This window comes from Pezoporus occidentalis, unplaced genomic scaffold (genome assembly GCF_034315485.1).
Source record: "Pezoporus occidentalis ecotype Australia unplaced genomic scaffold, CSIRO_AGI_Poc_V1 ctg42, whole genome shotgun sequence".
NCBI classification, from domain to species: domain Eukaryota; kingdom Metazoa; phylum Chordata; class Aves; order Psittaciformes; family Psittacidae; genus Pezoporus; species Pezoporus occidentalis.
The window spans coordinates 3,547,482-3,563,549 of NW_026915747.1; the positions used below are offsets into that span (position 1 = coordinate 3,547,482).

Consider the following 16,068-nt stretch of genomic DNA (forward strand, 5'->3'; position numbering starts at 1 on the left):
TCTTTTTATTTATTCCTGCTATATGTAACTGGCTTTTGCTTTTCATCCACAGACTGGTTTTGTTCAGGAGGTTCCCGTAATCTCCACCAGAAACAAAAGACACAGGCTTCATGAAAAGAAAACAGTCTCGGGATGAAAGGTTAATAAGCAATGCTCTTCTCACCGGCCTGATCATTACTATATGGGATCGTATAGCAAAGGAAGGCTTGAGTTCTTATGTTAGTGAAAGATTTAGTTTATATCAGTCTTTCTTACCTAATGGATTGGCACCACGAAATACAGCCTTTAAATCCTGTTGAGGCATATGTGGAAGAGATTCAATGTATTTTCTTGCCTAGGAACAGATTGATATACAAACCACATGCACAGATGTTAGATTTTGCTCAGCAGTAACCATATCAACTCTAAAATAACAGATGTAATTTTTAGGATGTTTCTTATATGGGAATCCCTGTTTACATAAAACCATAACATATGACTTCGTTTTAAACAGTCAGCCCTTTATATTGCACATTAAGCAAGAGAGTTTTAAACAGCCATCTTTCACACTGTGTGTGTATTTGTGTTAGCACTTATCTTTTCACCTGCCCTTACTGGCTCACTGCAATATAACCCCAGGCAACACATAAGGCTCCCTGTAAGGTTCATCCAGAAACTGCAACCTAACTCATCTTTCAGTTACCCTCAGCAAAGTGATATAATCCAATCTGCACCCTTCTCTTTTCTCTCTCCTCTGTCAAACAGCAGCTTCAGTAACCAAATCCTGACACTCCCAGGACACAGATCTTCAGATGTTTAACACAATTTATAGTGTGCTTTGTCAACTGTGGTTGTGAAAGGCTCATCCAAACTCAGCTGGGAAAAGCCTATCCACAAATCAGACACACAAACGTCAGTGTGGAGCCTGACCTTACACAAGCCATGAATCTCTGGGCTGTGGTAGACAGGTCAGCAAGAGGAAAGGTTGAATGCTGGGATCAGACAGAACAGGGAATTCTGAAATGGAACAGTTAAAGAGGCAAATGGCTGTCCCCAAATCTATAAAAATCCCAGCTAGTCTTTTAACAAAACTTAATCCTTAAAAAAAAAAACCCAGTGAAATGCAATCACCATTTAAACCCACATTAACATGAAAAACTGACAAAACAGCTCAGTAACTTGTGCTGAAACATCCCATGAGGTTGATCTTAAGAGTTTTCAATTCTCTAATCCTCTACTATAACTGAAAATAGGCTTGGCATTACACAAAACCTCTGACCTTGCTGTTACAGGAATGGAAAAAATTGTCTGGGATGGGAAGCTACATTAAGAAATATCTAAGCAATAAGACTAAAATAGGTGGTAAAGAACTAGAACAAAGGAACAGAATACACTTCCTTGCAAGAGGCAAGTACCTCCAAGCAAGGTATATATCTCCTTTGACACTGCTCCTCTAAGCAGGCAGGAGCAGCCCAGAGGTGACCTAGCAGCACTCCCATTCATTAACTTGGTTTCTGTGTTCTCCCCACACTCTAAAGGTATAAATTAGCCCCAGTAAAACAGCTCTGGGATTCCTGTAGCTCACCAAAAGCAGACACTATCTCCAGTAAATATTTAAGCTGCTTTATCAAAAACCCCAGAAACTGACTAGTGGTGGGTAAATCACACAGTTGTATGCACCACTCAGAACATGTTACTGGAAAAAAGATAGGATCTTCTTCTGCCCCAGCCATTCCCAGGTGCTGCCTACCCACAGGCTCTGGGGTTGTGTGTTGATCTGCGCTGGTGAGGTTTTGTTTCCCTTGGACTTTCCAGACATAGCGTTTCTCTGGTTCTCCTGCTGGTCCTGATTATTTAATCCATTAGTGCATTCATTAGCAAGTTCAAAGGAAACCCACGAATATACACACAAGCTGAAAACCAGCCATTTGTATTAGTGTGAGCTGCATGCAGAAAGGTTTAAGAAAACAACTTCAGTGAGAAGGTATCTGTGTGCTGCTGTTTTTATCTGACTTTTTACACTGTGCCCATCACTTGCCTTTATCAATCAATACCACATCTCATTCCTCAGCTGGATATCCACAGTTATTGCATAAAGTGAATTCTCTAAGTGTAGCTTTAGCAGAGAAACGAAGTGGAAAATGTTCATTTACCAGATTATTATTTTAAAGAAGGCATATGGAGAGTTAAAAATCACACCGTTAGCTATAGATGTTAACATGAAAGTGGACCTCACAGGAGATTCAGAGAAATTAATAAATACAAATCAAATTAGGGATCCAAATAAGTGCACTCATGAAGAACATAAACACATGTTATTTCATTCCAATATTCCTAAATATTCCTATTTAGATCCTTTACAGCAATGGAAAGCATAAAAGTTACAGAGACATCAGATTTAATAACAATATAATGCTCTGAGCTGAGAAGAAAATTTTTTTTTTTTTTTAATTACAAGTATAGCAGCAAACTAAACGTTCACCAGGACCAATTGCAAAACTCCTTTCAAACACTGAGCACATGAGAACAAGTATCTAAAGTAATCCAGCTGAGAGTCGAGGCATTTGGATACCTCTAAAAAGAATGGGATTCTTTTAATCGTGGCATTCTAGCAGCAATGAGTAGAGATAATTTTCGTGTTTGCTCATTTCCAAATCAGAGGATCTGTGTAAAGCCATCAGTGATACATGATGTCAATTAGAGAAAAGAATGCTAGAAAGCCAGATAACTGAACTCACATGTTCTGATGAGATCTTTTTCAGAAGTTCAGAACTGGGTGTGCCCACGACTTCCATTATTCTCTTTAGTTGATCAATATCTGCAGTATTTCAGGGAAATAAACAGCACATGGTCCCTCTGGGTTTAAACAATTAATGACCTTTTATGCAGATACTTGTTTAAAGCTTTCAGTGAGACAATTCCATCCTAGTCCATGCAAGGATACCAATTCATACCTACTTAAGCCTAGTCCTGGAGTATCATTCTTTACTGCATTATATGAATCCTTCACATGTGCCTGTACATGAGAAAGGTACATGCAAGATATTGCCTTCCTGTTCTAGTTCCCAATTTAGCATACTCTTAAGCTTAATTTTAATAGCACACATATGTTTCAGATACCTGTGCTGAAGATCAGTCTAACACAATATAGCACGATAGGGCTAGATTACTAATCTGAGGGCTGGTAAGTGACAAATTCTCATCTGGTAGCTTTAAAAATCTGGTTTGTATCAGTGTCAAGATTAGAATTTCGAAAACAAGCATTTTTTATTGCCCTAAATGTAAGATGTATTACACTCCCTATAGACTCAAGGTTATATTACAGCTTTATTGAAATGGATGTAATCATACAATTGCAGACGATATTTTTAAACAGCAAAAAAAAAAATCTTATTTCTTGAAAACTAAATGCATGGATTTTTCCAAATACCAGTCTGAATAATATGATCAGTCTGAAGCACAGTCATCCAGATGATGAACATCTGGACAATGCCTGTGGTTACAATACAGCCTAATGATGCTGAGCACAGTAGAAAGGTAAGCAGGGAGACCTTGTCTCTCAGCTCTCTTAACAGTTTTCCAGGCAATTCTGATGTTATGTTGTTTTGCGCCTGGCAATGGCTTAGTTTTAACAAAAGTATTTGCTTTTTGCAGGTTTTCAGAGTACTGAGAAACTACATCAGCTGATCAAAAAATACTGCCTTTACTCAGCTGCAGCTTTAAGGTTATGTTATTTCAGTAAGATACACACGTGGAAGAAATTTGCTCTGTTGTAACTAGGTTATTATTTAAATACAGATACACAACAAAGAATAAATGTAACTCATTGTTTAGAACATCTGTTACTATGGGGTTTTTTCCTACCAGTGGGTCTCATATTCAGCTCTCATATACTTCAAACTGAAAGATTAGCAAAAACAGTTTACTTTTTCAGTTTGTTAGCTCAAAAACATTTCCACAGAAACACTGAAGTCATTAGAAAAAAACCCAAAAATTAGACAGTATTGTTATAGCTGCATTTGAAGTTTTACTGCTAAGGATACAATCGTTTCCTGGAAACAGGGCCTTCCCTTTCAATAACTCTGCCATGATGCATCCAACTGACCAGATATCAACTGCCAAAAAACAGAGAGAGAAATGTGTATGATGAATTGAAGAGACTCTTAAACAGAGTTGCCTCTCGGTTTAAAACTATCACTATATCCAGGTGGAGCAAAATGTACACCTTCAAAGTTTACCTGTCTGATTGTAGTGCATCCAATTTAACATGATTTCTGGAGCTCTGTACCATCTTGTTGCAACGTATCCAGTCATTTCATCATCAGTTTGTCGAGCTAAACCAAAGTCTAAAATCTACAGAATAAAAATACAGTAAAATGAACAATGATTTTAAAAATCCTTTTTCACTTTTGTTACAGGTACTGTTACTCATTTCTGAGTTTATCCATGGTCCCTTGCTATCAGTGAAGTAAACCAGCAGCACTCTGCAGACGAGATCATCTGCTCTCCCTGCTGCACTCTTGCAGCCTACGGGTCTGCATAAAGTTGCTTCCACTGCGATGAGCCTGGCCCTTTGTCCTCTAAGGCAAACTTCACATTTTGCCTCAAATTCAATCTTCCACTGACATTTATTTGCTAAAAATCAGCACTGCTGCTATAAAAAATGAAGCACTAACAATGGGAATGGCTGTGCAAAATGGCAAGTGCCGCTGGCCATTTAAACATTTAAAGACCACATGAGCTGATCACAAATTTGCAGAATTTCTGTTGTTTCCCTCTCATGTCTAAGCATTTACCCAAATAACGCATCATTCCAGTGCTGCTGGGAAAGAAACATACATCCTGTGTAACAAGGTAGATTTAAATCACATACCATCTGGTTTTGGCAGAACTCCCCCACCGAAAAAACAAAGGAGCTCTGTTTAGGTACACATATTACTCACAGGGTTGGTAGCAAAACGTTTCTCTCCATATGCTCTCCTTTGCTAAGTTTATATTGATGGGAAGTTATTGTAATTAAATTTTTCCTGCTCATTTCTTTGCTTTCTGCTTTTTTATTAGTCTGTGTCCCACTAATTATGGAGCTAAAACATACCCGTAACACTAAGGCTGTTTGAAAGGGTACCATCTGAGCCTCAGTGCTGTTAAGTCAGTCACCTGAGCTAGTTACCATCTCTTCAAATAGAAATGTGAATGAAGATCAGTGGCAACCTCCTGTGATGAGATAAGCTGATGGCTAATCCTTTTCATTGGGAGTAAGAAAACTTTCAGACTATCATTCAAAATTCATCAGTTATAATCCAATTTAAAGATATAAAAAGCCTAAAGAAAAATAAATAATGCATTAACATCTTTACTTCTAATATACTTTAAAAGCATTATTTATTTCTTAAGAAAGCAAAAATAAAAGCATGAGGCAAACAAGGCATAAAAACTGAAACACTATTGCCTTTATTTTTATAAGGGTTTCAGTAATATTTTTCTTTAACAGCTATCATAGCTGATCCCTCCTATCAAATGTGTACATACACATTTTCCTTCTTGCTTCTGTTTCCTTTTTGTTTGTACACTAGTTTTTTCTATTAGAAGGTAATCTGGTATCAGAGGAAATAAAGCTATAAATACAAATAAGGCAAAGAGCAGCGCAACAAATGCTAGGCAGGGAGATGCACAGGTACCATAATAACAGAAAAACCCCCGAAAAAGATTAAAAGTCTCCTTCACTTACAGTATGAAAATACAGCACACATTTTAGAGTGCATGATCAGAACCAGATGACCCATAAAATTTCACAGATGCTGAACATACATGCATGAAGACATTAAAGGGATAATCATGAAAATTGCTGAGCATCTGTGTATGCCACTAAACCAAACAGGAACTGTAATTTCTCACCACAGATCCAGATTACTGTGAGGACCAAACTGCACTGCTCTTAATTCACTCTTGTGTTTTTTTGCTGATCTTGTAGTATTTGGAATCTTTTCTTGTATTCCAAATACTCTCTCACAGCTGGAATAAAGTGATTACATCATAGTCTCAGTTATAACGATAAAGATGTTTCTGGCTGTCATGGAGAAATAATAAACTTCTCACTCTTAGGCTTAAAGGATTAGAAAGCTAAAGACATCTTTTCCTTCTCCAGAGTCCCATCCTTATTATATAATGCCATATAACGCAGCTACATGAAGATATGTATTTATATACCTGTGTACATTAAAACAGCTTTTGAGAAGTGTGGATTACAGAGTTTTTTTGGTTGAGGTTTTGCCTGTAACTGGTAACATAACTGGTAATACTGGTATCTGTTTCCATATTGTTATTTAATTAAGCTTGTATATACTATAAATATAAAAATGAAAGCTGTTACAAGGCTTCATCTAGGCATGGCAGATGCAGATACATATCACAGGTCAAACTTTCAAATATACTCAGTATTTACTCACGGGCCAAATCATTAGCCTATGTACCATCTGCGAGGAACCAGGGATGAAGATACTTGGGTTCGTACTGAATTAACATTTGGGAGAAAACATGTGCTCATGGAAGTGGGTTTTCTATGCCAAGACAGCAAGAGTCACAAACAGTTGAAATTAATGGAACCAGAAATAAAACCAGTAGCTAATGTTTTCTCAGAAACTCTCCTCTTGAGAGCTTTTACAACACTCTTCATTACAACATGATACCTACCCTCAATTCACAGTCTTCATTTACAGCTAGGTTACTGGGCTTCAGGTCCTGTAGCACAGCAGAAGGAGTTAGTCAAGTATGATTTTAACCCTTTAAAGTATATTATAACTATGTCTTAGTAACACGCTTGATGCACAGAGGGACACACTCCGTTCATTCTTACTGCAATGAGTGAACTCACCCTGTGGATGATTCCAGCTGAGTGAATATACTGTGAAACAAAGGGAATAAAAAGGTAAGATTTGAATTAAGAGGTGAAGTGCAAGTCACTTTTCTTATCTTTTCACTTCTGACCCAGATTGTTTTATATACAGAGAAGACCCGTGTCATTACATTTTCAGATCAAATAGGGTATGATGAACTTCAAAACCTCCTTGTTTTGTCTTATGCAGAACTGGGCATTTCAAGAAAAGTTACCACAAAGACTAGATTCTACCATAAAAGATAGCACTTGCAGTGATTCTTCTGTTGAAAGTTTCACACCAATTTGGAATTTGTCCCAGTCTTATCTGAATGTCCATGTTGATCAGGCAGCAACTCAGTGAAGTCAGTGGCTGGGGAGCAGTATGGTTGACATCTAGGTGATATTAAGTCACCTTAATACTTACTGTGACTGCTGATGTGGGTGACACTTGCATCCTGCAACAGGTTAGTGACCAAAATACCTACCTAAGCCACAGCATTACTTCAGGTCCACTTTAAAAGCAGGGACCCAAAGCAGTATTCCAGTGGCTATTCTGGTGTCCTCAACATAAAAAGGACATGGAACTGTTGGAACAAGTCCAGAGGAGGGCCACGAGGATGATCAGGGGACGGGAGCACCTCCCGTATGAAGATAGGCTGAGAAAGTTGGGGCTGTTCAGGCTGGAGGAGAGAAGGCTGCGTGGAGACCTCATAGCAGCCTTCCAGTATCTGAAGGGGGCCTATAAGGATGCTGGGGAGGGACTCTTCATTAGGGACTGTAGTGATAGGACAAGGGGTAACGGGTTAAAACTTAAACAGGGGAAGTTTAGATTGGATATAAGGAAGAAGTTCTTTACTAAGGGTGGTGAGGCACTGGAATGGGTTGCCCAGGGAGGTTGTGAATGCTCCATCCCTGGCAGTGTTCAAGGCCAGGTCGGACAAAACCTTGGGTGACATGGTTTAGTGTGAGGTATCCCTGCCCATGGCAGGTGGGATGGAACTAGATGATTTTACGGTCCTTTTCAACCATAACTATTCTATGATTCTATTTAGTGCCTCTGCTATTCTACATAAAACGTTAAAACTTTAAGATTGAGAAAAGCTTACTCTGTAACTGCCTATCATTCACTTGTTAGGATTAACAGCAAATTTATCTATGACCTTACTGACCAGGGTCAGCAAGACCTTGAAAGCCTTCTTTTCTATTTTCTTGAGCTGAATTCACCTTTATTTAAGAGCAGAGATATCTACTTGGAAAACCCAAAGAAAACACCGGGTATTCTTCTTGTTCCAGACCTCTGCACTGTTTATCAAAAAAGCAGGGCCCCCCCTGAGTACTCCTCACAACAGCCAAGCGCAGCTGAATGAAGAGGAAACCAAACCATTACTTGCAACAGAAGGAGCTGTCTCCCTGCTCTGTTGAGACGATGACAACAGCTGCTCTTAGTACCACAAGCAGTCCTCCACCAGCCAGTCAGGAGTCTGCCAACCTATGCAGCTCTACACTAACCCTTCATCTGCTCAGCTTCTGCAGGGCATGAAGCCCGTGCTCGGTACTGCTGAACACACCTACCAGCAAGTCCAAAGCTTATTCAGGTATGCAAATACATGTTGAAATGACTATAGCATAGATGTAAGTGAGGAGTTATATATGATCAAATGTTCTTCAACTAATGAGACATGAGAATTTCAATTCCAGAAGAGGTGAGCTGCCATCAACGTCCCCCATTGGAAATAAGAGACAGAAATTAACATTCACTTTGGAGGACAACTCTTACTATTATTTAGCTCTGACACAACATAGCCTTATATTCAAAATTCCAAAGATGGATAATTAACTCCAGAATCCATCTTCCTAATTACGCTATTAACTTAAGTAAATGAGACAAAGCAATTAAGGGCTCAGTTCTGCAATTTTTATTCACTAAGATCTGCACTTCAGTTGACAGAACCTTCATGCATGAATAAGAATTACTGTCTCAGGCACAAGGTGACTTGCTGAAAATCATATAAAAAGTATATTTCAGAGCCAGTATTTACCATGGCTTGCTTTCAAACATGGAGTTAGTTTCCATGTTTAAAATATCAATTACTGTTAAGTTAGCTACTAAAGCAGCTGACCCGTCTCTTTTCTTTTTGTTTATTCCTGTGAAAATCAACACTGGTCCAACGAAATGCTTATCACCTTGCAGTGGTAAACATTTCCTACATCTTCTGCTCTTTATAGACACTTTAATATTTAATGTCAGAAAAATACAACTGTTTTCATTCTTTTGGAAGAAAATTTTGCAACAGTTTCATTGCCAACTGCCTTTGTTACGTGACTGTATACCTTTTAACTGATACAATTAAAAGAAACAATGAACTTATGAGCAGCTTAAATCCTAGGTGATTGTGTGCAGCACTGTACATTGCTAAGATACACTTCTCCTTCCAGAAATTTCTCAAAGAGCCCAGCTAACTTGGTTATCTCTTCATGCTCCCTACCAAAATGAGAGCTGCAGTTTTTCAAACCCGCTTATGTCTTTCAAAGCACAAATGTGAGTTACTTGCCATATTGTTCTTTACCAAGTTCACATTCTTCAGAATGTTTTTGCACTACCTTCTTGTGACAGGTGAAGTGTCTAAAACACACACTGTGTGCTACATAACATGTTCACTTGAGACACTATATAGCAAATGATTCTCCTCCAATAATAATTAAATAGACAGATCTAAAGTTAGTGTTCAAGGGGAGTATTCACATGTATTATGCACGTAAACACTGGCAGGCTTGGGGTTTATTTCTGGTTATAAAAATGATCTGATAATTTCTGCAATGATTGCTGTTATCTGCAAGTCTTAAGACATAAAAAAAAAAAAGGGTTAAGTACTGTCACTGCAACAAATCAGTCACTACTACATTTTGGCTGCAGACTCTAAAACTCTTGCATATAGCCAGTTACCTTAAGACCTCGAAGTAACTGATAGATGAGAAACTGTATATGGTCATCTGTTAACTTCTGGCACTTCACAATGTTATTCAGGTCAGCACCCATTAAATTTGTCACAAGATACCTGTGAAAATAAAACACAGAGCAGAAGAAAAAGAAACACATCTCATTTACAAATGGCAGAATCTAAATCCTAAAAGCAGCACATCTAGAGCAACTACATACACCCATGAAGGTTCCTTTTCCATGTTTTACCAACACACACCATAGTTTATGCCACTTAAATCAGCTAAGACCTTCAATAATGGAATCACAGCTATGAGATTTAATATAACGAAAAAGAAAAATCATTACAGTACATTAAAAACTTGTATCTCTGTTTTCCCTGGGACACACTACAGCAGTTCAGTGAGGGGAGAACGCATCATATTTTGAGATTAATAGAAAGCCTCACCCAATATCAAACTGGGAACCTGTGGCACTGAAACTACAGCACCTGCAGGGCCCTGGAATATCTGATGATGGAGATGAACATAGAACTGGTTGAAATAAAGAGTGGCTTTTGTAACTTCCCTCTCAAGCCCTGCTGTAAGCTTTATTTTCTGACAAATTTTGCAGAAATGTTGACTCTTTTCCAAAAGCAGTGCTAGGATACAAGCATGCATCTATCATACCCAGTTTCTATTTGTGCAATTTTGCCCCGGAGTCAAAGGTGTTTGGCACTAATTTCCATGGAGACAAAAATATATTAGCTACTATTTTTTTCTGCTAACTTGTTTACCTAAGTGCTTATAAAGGATGTAAACCAAGAGGAACTCAGCATAAATCGTACATGTAACATGAAAATACACCTAGCCCTTGGTTAGTCAGAAATCTAGCCTAAATTTACATTGTCTCAGTTAACCAAGAGATACTTTCCTGCATTCCTGAGCTATCCCACCTAGCTGTGAAAAGATAATCTACAGCTCATATATAATTGAACTGAAAAAGTTTTAAGTTTACTGGCAAGCAGCATCAAACCACTTATCATATACCTATAATCTTATTAACTATCATTCAAGAAAGTACAAAAATGAGTCCCATCTTCCTGCCTCCTCTTCAGTGGAAAAGTTGCAAACGGATTTATTGGGGTTCTTCACCCAAAGCCATCTGTGGCTGCAAGTCCACTAGAACAGTTCATGCTTCTTTTTAAACACCAGAGTGGTACTTACTAACTACGGAATGACTTTACAATTTTACTTACACTTCGTTAAAATTTTCTATTGATGTTGCAGGTGTAAAAACATCCAGCAATCCTATAACCTGAAAGAGGAGGGAATCAACAGTTTATTTTTAGACATCTGTAAAGCAACATGGAATCAGTAATGACAGTGCTTGGCATTCTTGGGATGAAACTGGCAAAATATGACATTCTGACATCTTGAAAACTTAGTACAACTGGTACAATAGGTGGTCTGTACACGTATAGCCTCAGCTACCTCCATGACCAACAGGAAATTATACTAATTAGTATAAGTAATTACAAGAAGACTCTAGACAGTCAGAAATAAAGGCAGGAAAAGTCATACCTCATCACAAAAAAGCTGACACATACTTTATACACAATATTTAAAATTATGCACAGTTTCATGGGGTTTCTCATTCTGTTGTTATTTAGCTTTTTTAGCATCCTTTCTCCAGGATACTTTTCAACCCACTTTATTTTATTTGGGCTTTAATTCATCAAGTTACTTTTAAGCAGATGGATAGTCCCACAGAAATCAACTGCTTGCCACATAGAGTAGTACTGGATTATTTGGGTCCTGAAGTTCTACTATTGTTCATCTAAATATTACACTGCTGCTAATGTCAACGAGAGTATCTCCCCTTAATTTCTCAAGAGAATCCAAATTCAGCAAAAGCAGGCTCGAGTTGTTTTTTTCCTGGACTTACATTTCAAGAGCATCCAGCAGCAGCAAGCAGAACATTACTTTATTAGGGAAGTTGGGATCACTTGTTTTGGATTTCATCAGCTGCATCTTCAAGATGAATTGAGATATTTTTTAGATAGAAAGGCAGCCTTTTACTGAAAGTCTCTAAAGAAGTCTCTAAAGTCCAGTGACTTCACATAAGATGGCTTATGGTATCTTGGGTAGCTAGAGAATTGCATATACTTTTTAATAAAGCTTGTACCTAACTGAAATTAAGCCTATATTGCAAACTTTTGTCATGAAAATCCGAAGGGAAAGAAGTCACTCTCCACTTACGTTCTCATGCTTCATGTGTTTAAGCAACCTAAGCTCCCTGTAGGTCCTCCGCGCATGAATAAGCGATTGAAAAGGTCTTGAAAGCTTTTTTACTGCCACCTTCTGTCTTGTTTTGGTATCATAAGCTGAGCTAGAAGAGGAAAAGAGAAAGTCCGCGTTGATGGCATGTTCTACTTCAAAGCTCTCAGCTAGTTTGCTGGAGAAACCTGTATTCTCTTGGGCGCTCTTTTTCCTTCCTTTGCCCATTTTCACGCTCCATACAGGGACTGCTCCCGGGAGAGCTAGTCAGCAGTAACTCTGAGTATTCAAAGACAGTTTCCTTGTTTTCCACCTGGCAAATTACTAACACTTATGATAATGTTCAGGACTCATCCTCAGGTAACCCTTCCCCATGTGGCAGGAAAAGTAACCGGAGATAAGCTCTATTAGTACAGCTCCAGCCTCAACCTCCAAGGCAAGGCTCGTAGGGAATACAGGGATTCAAACTCTGAACAAACTGAAGTCTTTACTAATTAGAGGAACACTGCCATTGTGTCTAGCAATACTAATCACCTATGTGACCATTAGCTTGCTAGATGATAATGCCACAGAACTGGTATCAAATTAGGATGCAGACATAGCCATTTCCTTGCAAAATGCTGGTAACAAGTGAACAGGGGTACGTCTCACACTCCAGCCCACACATCCTGCTGACACACAGCATGTTCTTTACTTCATGCAGATGGAGATGCCCTGCTGAAGAAGACACTAAATACAAACACCACCATTTGCACCAATGGGAAACCCACTGCTTTTTACGCATTAGAAAGACATGACAAGCACAACAAGCCACAGATAAGTGCTGCCTGTTCTGCAGGACAGGAACAGAAATGATCCCTGTATGTACTGCTTCATGCCACTACACAGTACAACTATTAATAAAAAAATAAAAAAATTAGATTGCTACCTTCTCTTATGAGGAAAAGAAAGTTTTTAACTTCTTACTCTTATCCATTAAGTTAAAATTGTGTTAAATTAAAATACCTCAAAATTCTCTGTTTAAAGTATGGATAACATCTGTGCTTGCTAAAGAGCATTAACAAGCTGAAAACCTTCAAAGTTACAGAACTTTCTTGGAGTTACAAACATGAAAATTAGGTAACCAAAAATGCATAGCATAGGATGACAACCATCAATGGTCACACTGAAAGCTATTAGCTCCTTAAGAACAGTGTTTTAGACACTCCTGCAAACTGTGGAAGCAGATATCTGCTGGAGGCAGAAACCACTGATTGTGGCTGGAGTAGCTCCTGAATTAATACAGAGCCAATAATCAGATCCAAGTATGTGGACTCCTACACATATTTGGCGCTCTGCTAAACTCATGAAGAGCCAAGTGAAGACCAAAGCCACTTTATTTGTAAGCAGTTGGAGGATGAGGGGATATTTTTAATAAAAAGAACTAAGGATACAAGCAACAAATGGGCAGGAAGAACAGAGTGGCATCCAAAAGATGACTGTGATCTAGTTATCCTAGAATTCACCCAACCAATGCAGGGAAAAATCCAGCAACAATTTTATTTGATAAAAAAAAAGACTAAGATCAAGTAGATTTGGTCAAGAAGTTTCTTGCAGGCACCATGGAAGGAGTGAGTCACTAATGAGATAAATGAAATAGGTAAGCAGATTACTTCGCTAGTTTCTTGCAAGCATCACAGAAGCAGATCCTCGGGGAAGTTTTAAAGGCATACAGGGTTGTGGTTTTGCTGAGGACATCAGGAAGGGCATTCCCTGAGCAGAAGAAAGCAAGCATAGGAATAAGACTGGTATCACTCTGAGGAGTGGGTGGAAGGGATATGATAGAGATACTTGTTCTGATAGTAGGGTAGGGACCTAGTTATTCCAGATGAGGACACTGTGTTGCTCAAATATGTGGAGCAGCTCAAGAAATGAACAGTGTGAGAAGCACTATCAACAGAGGTATCTTAAATTCCACAGGACTTGCCACAGGGGCAACATGAAAGTTGCACAAGTAAATCTGAAGAAATAAGAAGGAAGACACCACTTCGTGTTAATGTAACAAAGATTAGATATAATTGCCCTGTGTGTAATCCTGGCCAATGAAGCCACTGGAGAACTCTGCCAAGACTCACAAATACATACACCCTCTATATCCTTTCCAGTAGAAAAGGAAACGTTTATTCCAGATAAATAAATAACATTGTAAAAACAGCAGGCTGTGCTTAAATCTCAGCTCTTCTGGTAATTCACAAGCTTTCCCACTCGTGCTTGTACCAGTTTGTGAAACACTGTGTACATTATACAAGGCTAGTAGGAATTAGGTTTTAAATTGCATTATCATGATAAGCATCCTTCTCCTCCCAATTCTAAAGTCAAATATTGGTTTCAGTGGTTTAAAACCCACCAATCTTTAAGATGGATTGCTTTTTACCCTCCATATGACTCAAGCCTGCAAAGCTTTCAGATAGAACAAAGCACTATTTTCTTTTAGGTTCAGTAATTCTTAGGACAGCAGCTTTTTAGACCCAGGATGGCAGCACATAAGGAAGCAGTGGGTGGGAGGGTGTGTGTGTGGGGAGGGTGGAAGGAAGAAGAAAGAAAACAAATGGCAACTTGAGTCCTGGTACCTCCAATGGCAAATCATGAATTGAAGCTGCATAGGCCAGGGACTCACTTGGTCTAAATGAGTTTTCTGTAGGCAAGAATCTGTACCACATGATAATCAAAGCTAATGCCTCCAGGCTCTTTCCTTGCCTAGTTTACCATCATCATAATTCAAGTTATTAATGGTGAAACATTAAAATATACAGATTTCAATTTGTTTGAACTCTCATTTGTCAGATTCAAGAATGATCTGCATCTCTAATCTGCTGCTGCCTGTGATCACATTCTGCAAGCAGCAGGCTTTCCTCCCCATGAACACTTAACACCTCCTATTTCAGACTTGTTCTCCCCCTCTTGCAATTTTATCATCATAGCTGCAATCTAGGTTGTCCCCCAAATCCTTAATCATCCCCTGAGAAACCTGCTCAAGCTGCTTCCCTTTCTGTGTGTCTTTCCCAAGAATGTTTAGCTTCCAGACTTGTCTCTGGACAGGACATCTCCGGTCCCACTCGTGAAAACAGGGATCCACCTGTGCTTGGCACCTGCAAATGCTTTCTTGGGGCCCTGTAACCAACCTGATTAAAATGATTCCAAACAGCTTCCTAAGAAAAAACACAACAGAACAAACTCATGCTGTTAACTACTGTGATTTAACGGGGAAGAAAAGAGTGAGAGGTCCTCACCTTCCCTTACTCTGCATGATACGACACACACCTTCCCCACTTCCACATCTAGACTGCAAAAGGCTTCTCCACCAGTCTCTTGGTGCTTGCATCATCTCACAAACAACTGCAGGCAACTTACAGCACCTTTTTCTTTCACAAGGTTAATTTCTACAGGCTGCAGCTTTGGCCAGCCACATGTGTTTATACTCACACTGGGAAACAAATCACCCTTCCAGTGGTTCAGCTACTGTTACCTGAGTTTCTTTGAAACTAGTTATTATGAGGTGTCTTATCTCCGATTATGACGTTATCTTATGTAGCTGGACAGAACAGTATGATGGAGATAAACTCTGATACTTGCAAAGGGGGTATCATCTCTTATCTCTAATCTATTATTTGCTGTTAGTATTTCATTTCTTGTAGACAGTGAAAATAAGTGACTTTTTAACTGCGTATCGTCAGCATTTCTGACACCATCACTCGACAGTTTGCTCTCATGCCTCAATAAGGGAACATCACTTTAGACAGACTTTCTATCATAATTTAAAAAGAAATACAATTTTTTTTTTTCCACAAGAAACAACTCTGGAACAATCTTTGCAATAGCTTTTTCAGATGGCATCATTCTTGACCCAGAAACCTTTGCAGTTATGACATTTTTTTGCTGTCTGTCCTTTTCAAGATCAAGGATAAAAAAAACATTATACTGCTTGCAAGGATGGCATCATTTTCACACAGATTAGAGACTTTTTCTTAGTGTGGTTATCA

The 16,068-nt window shown here is 38.7% G+C and overlaps 1 protein-coding gene across 1 annotated transcript in view; it reads right to left on the reverse strand.

The window, feature by feature from the left end:
- The window catches only part of MAPK11 (mitogen-activated protein kinase 11), a 31,265-nt gene that overhangs the window by 4,940 nt on the left and 10,257 nt on the right, over nt 1-16,068 (reverse strand). Inside the window, exons 2-10 of the mRNA XM_062634237.1 lie at nt 12,032-12,161; nt 11,029-11,087; nt 9,798-9,909; nt 6,851-6,880; nt 6,670-6,717; nt 4,218-4,332; nt 4,023-4,094; nt 2,718-2,797; nt 256-334 (exon numbers count right to left, since the gene is read on the reverse strand). Coding sequence (XP_062490221.1) covers nt 256-334; nt 2,718-2,797; nt 4,023-4,094; nt 4,218-4,332; nt 6,670-6,717; nt 6,851-6,880; nt 9,798-9,909; nt 11,029-11,087; nt 12,032-12,161 — 725 coding nt within the window. The remainder of the gene's footprint in view (nt 1-255; nt 335-2,717; nt 2,798-4,022; nt 4,095-4,217; nt 4,333-6,669; nt 6,718-6,850; nt 6,881-9,797; nt 9,910-11,028; nt 11,088-12,031; nt 12,162-16,068) is intronic.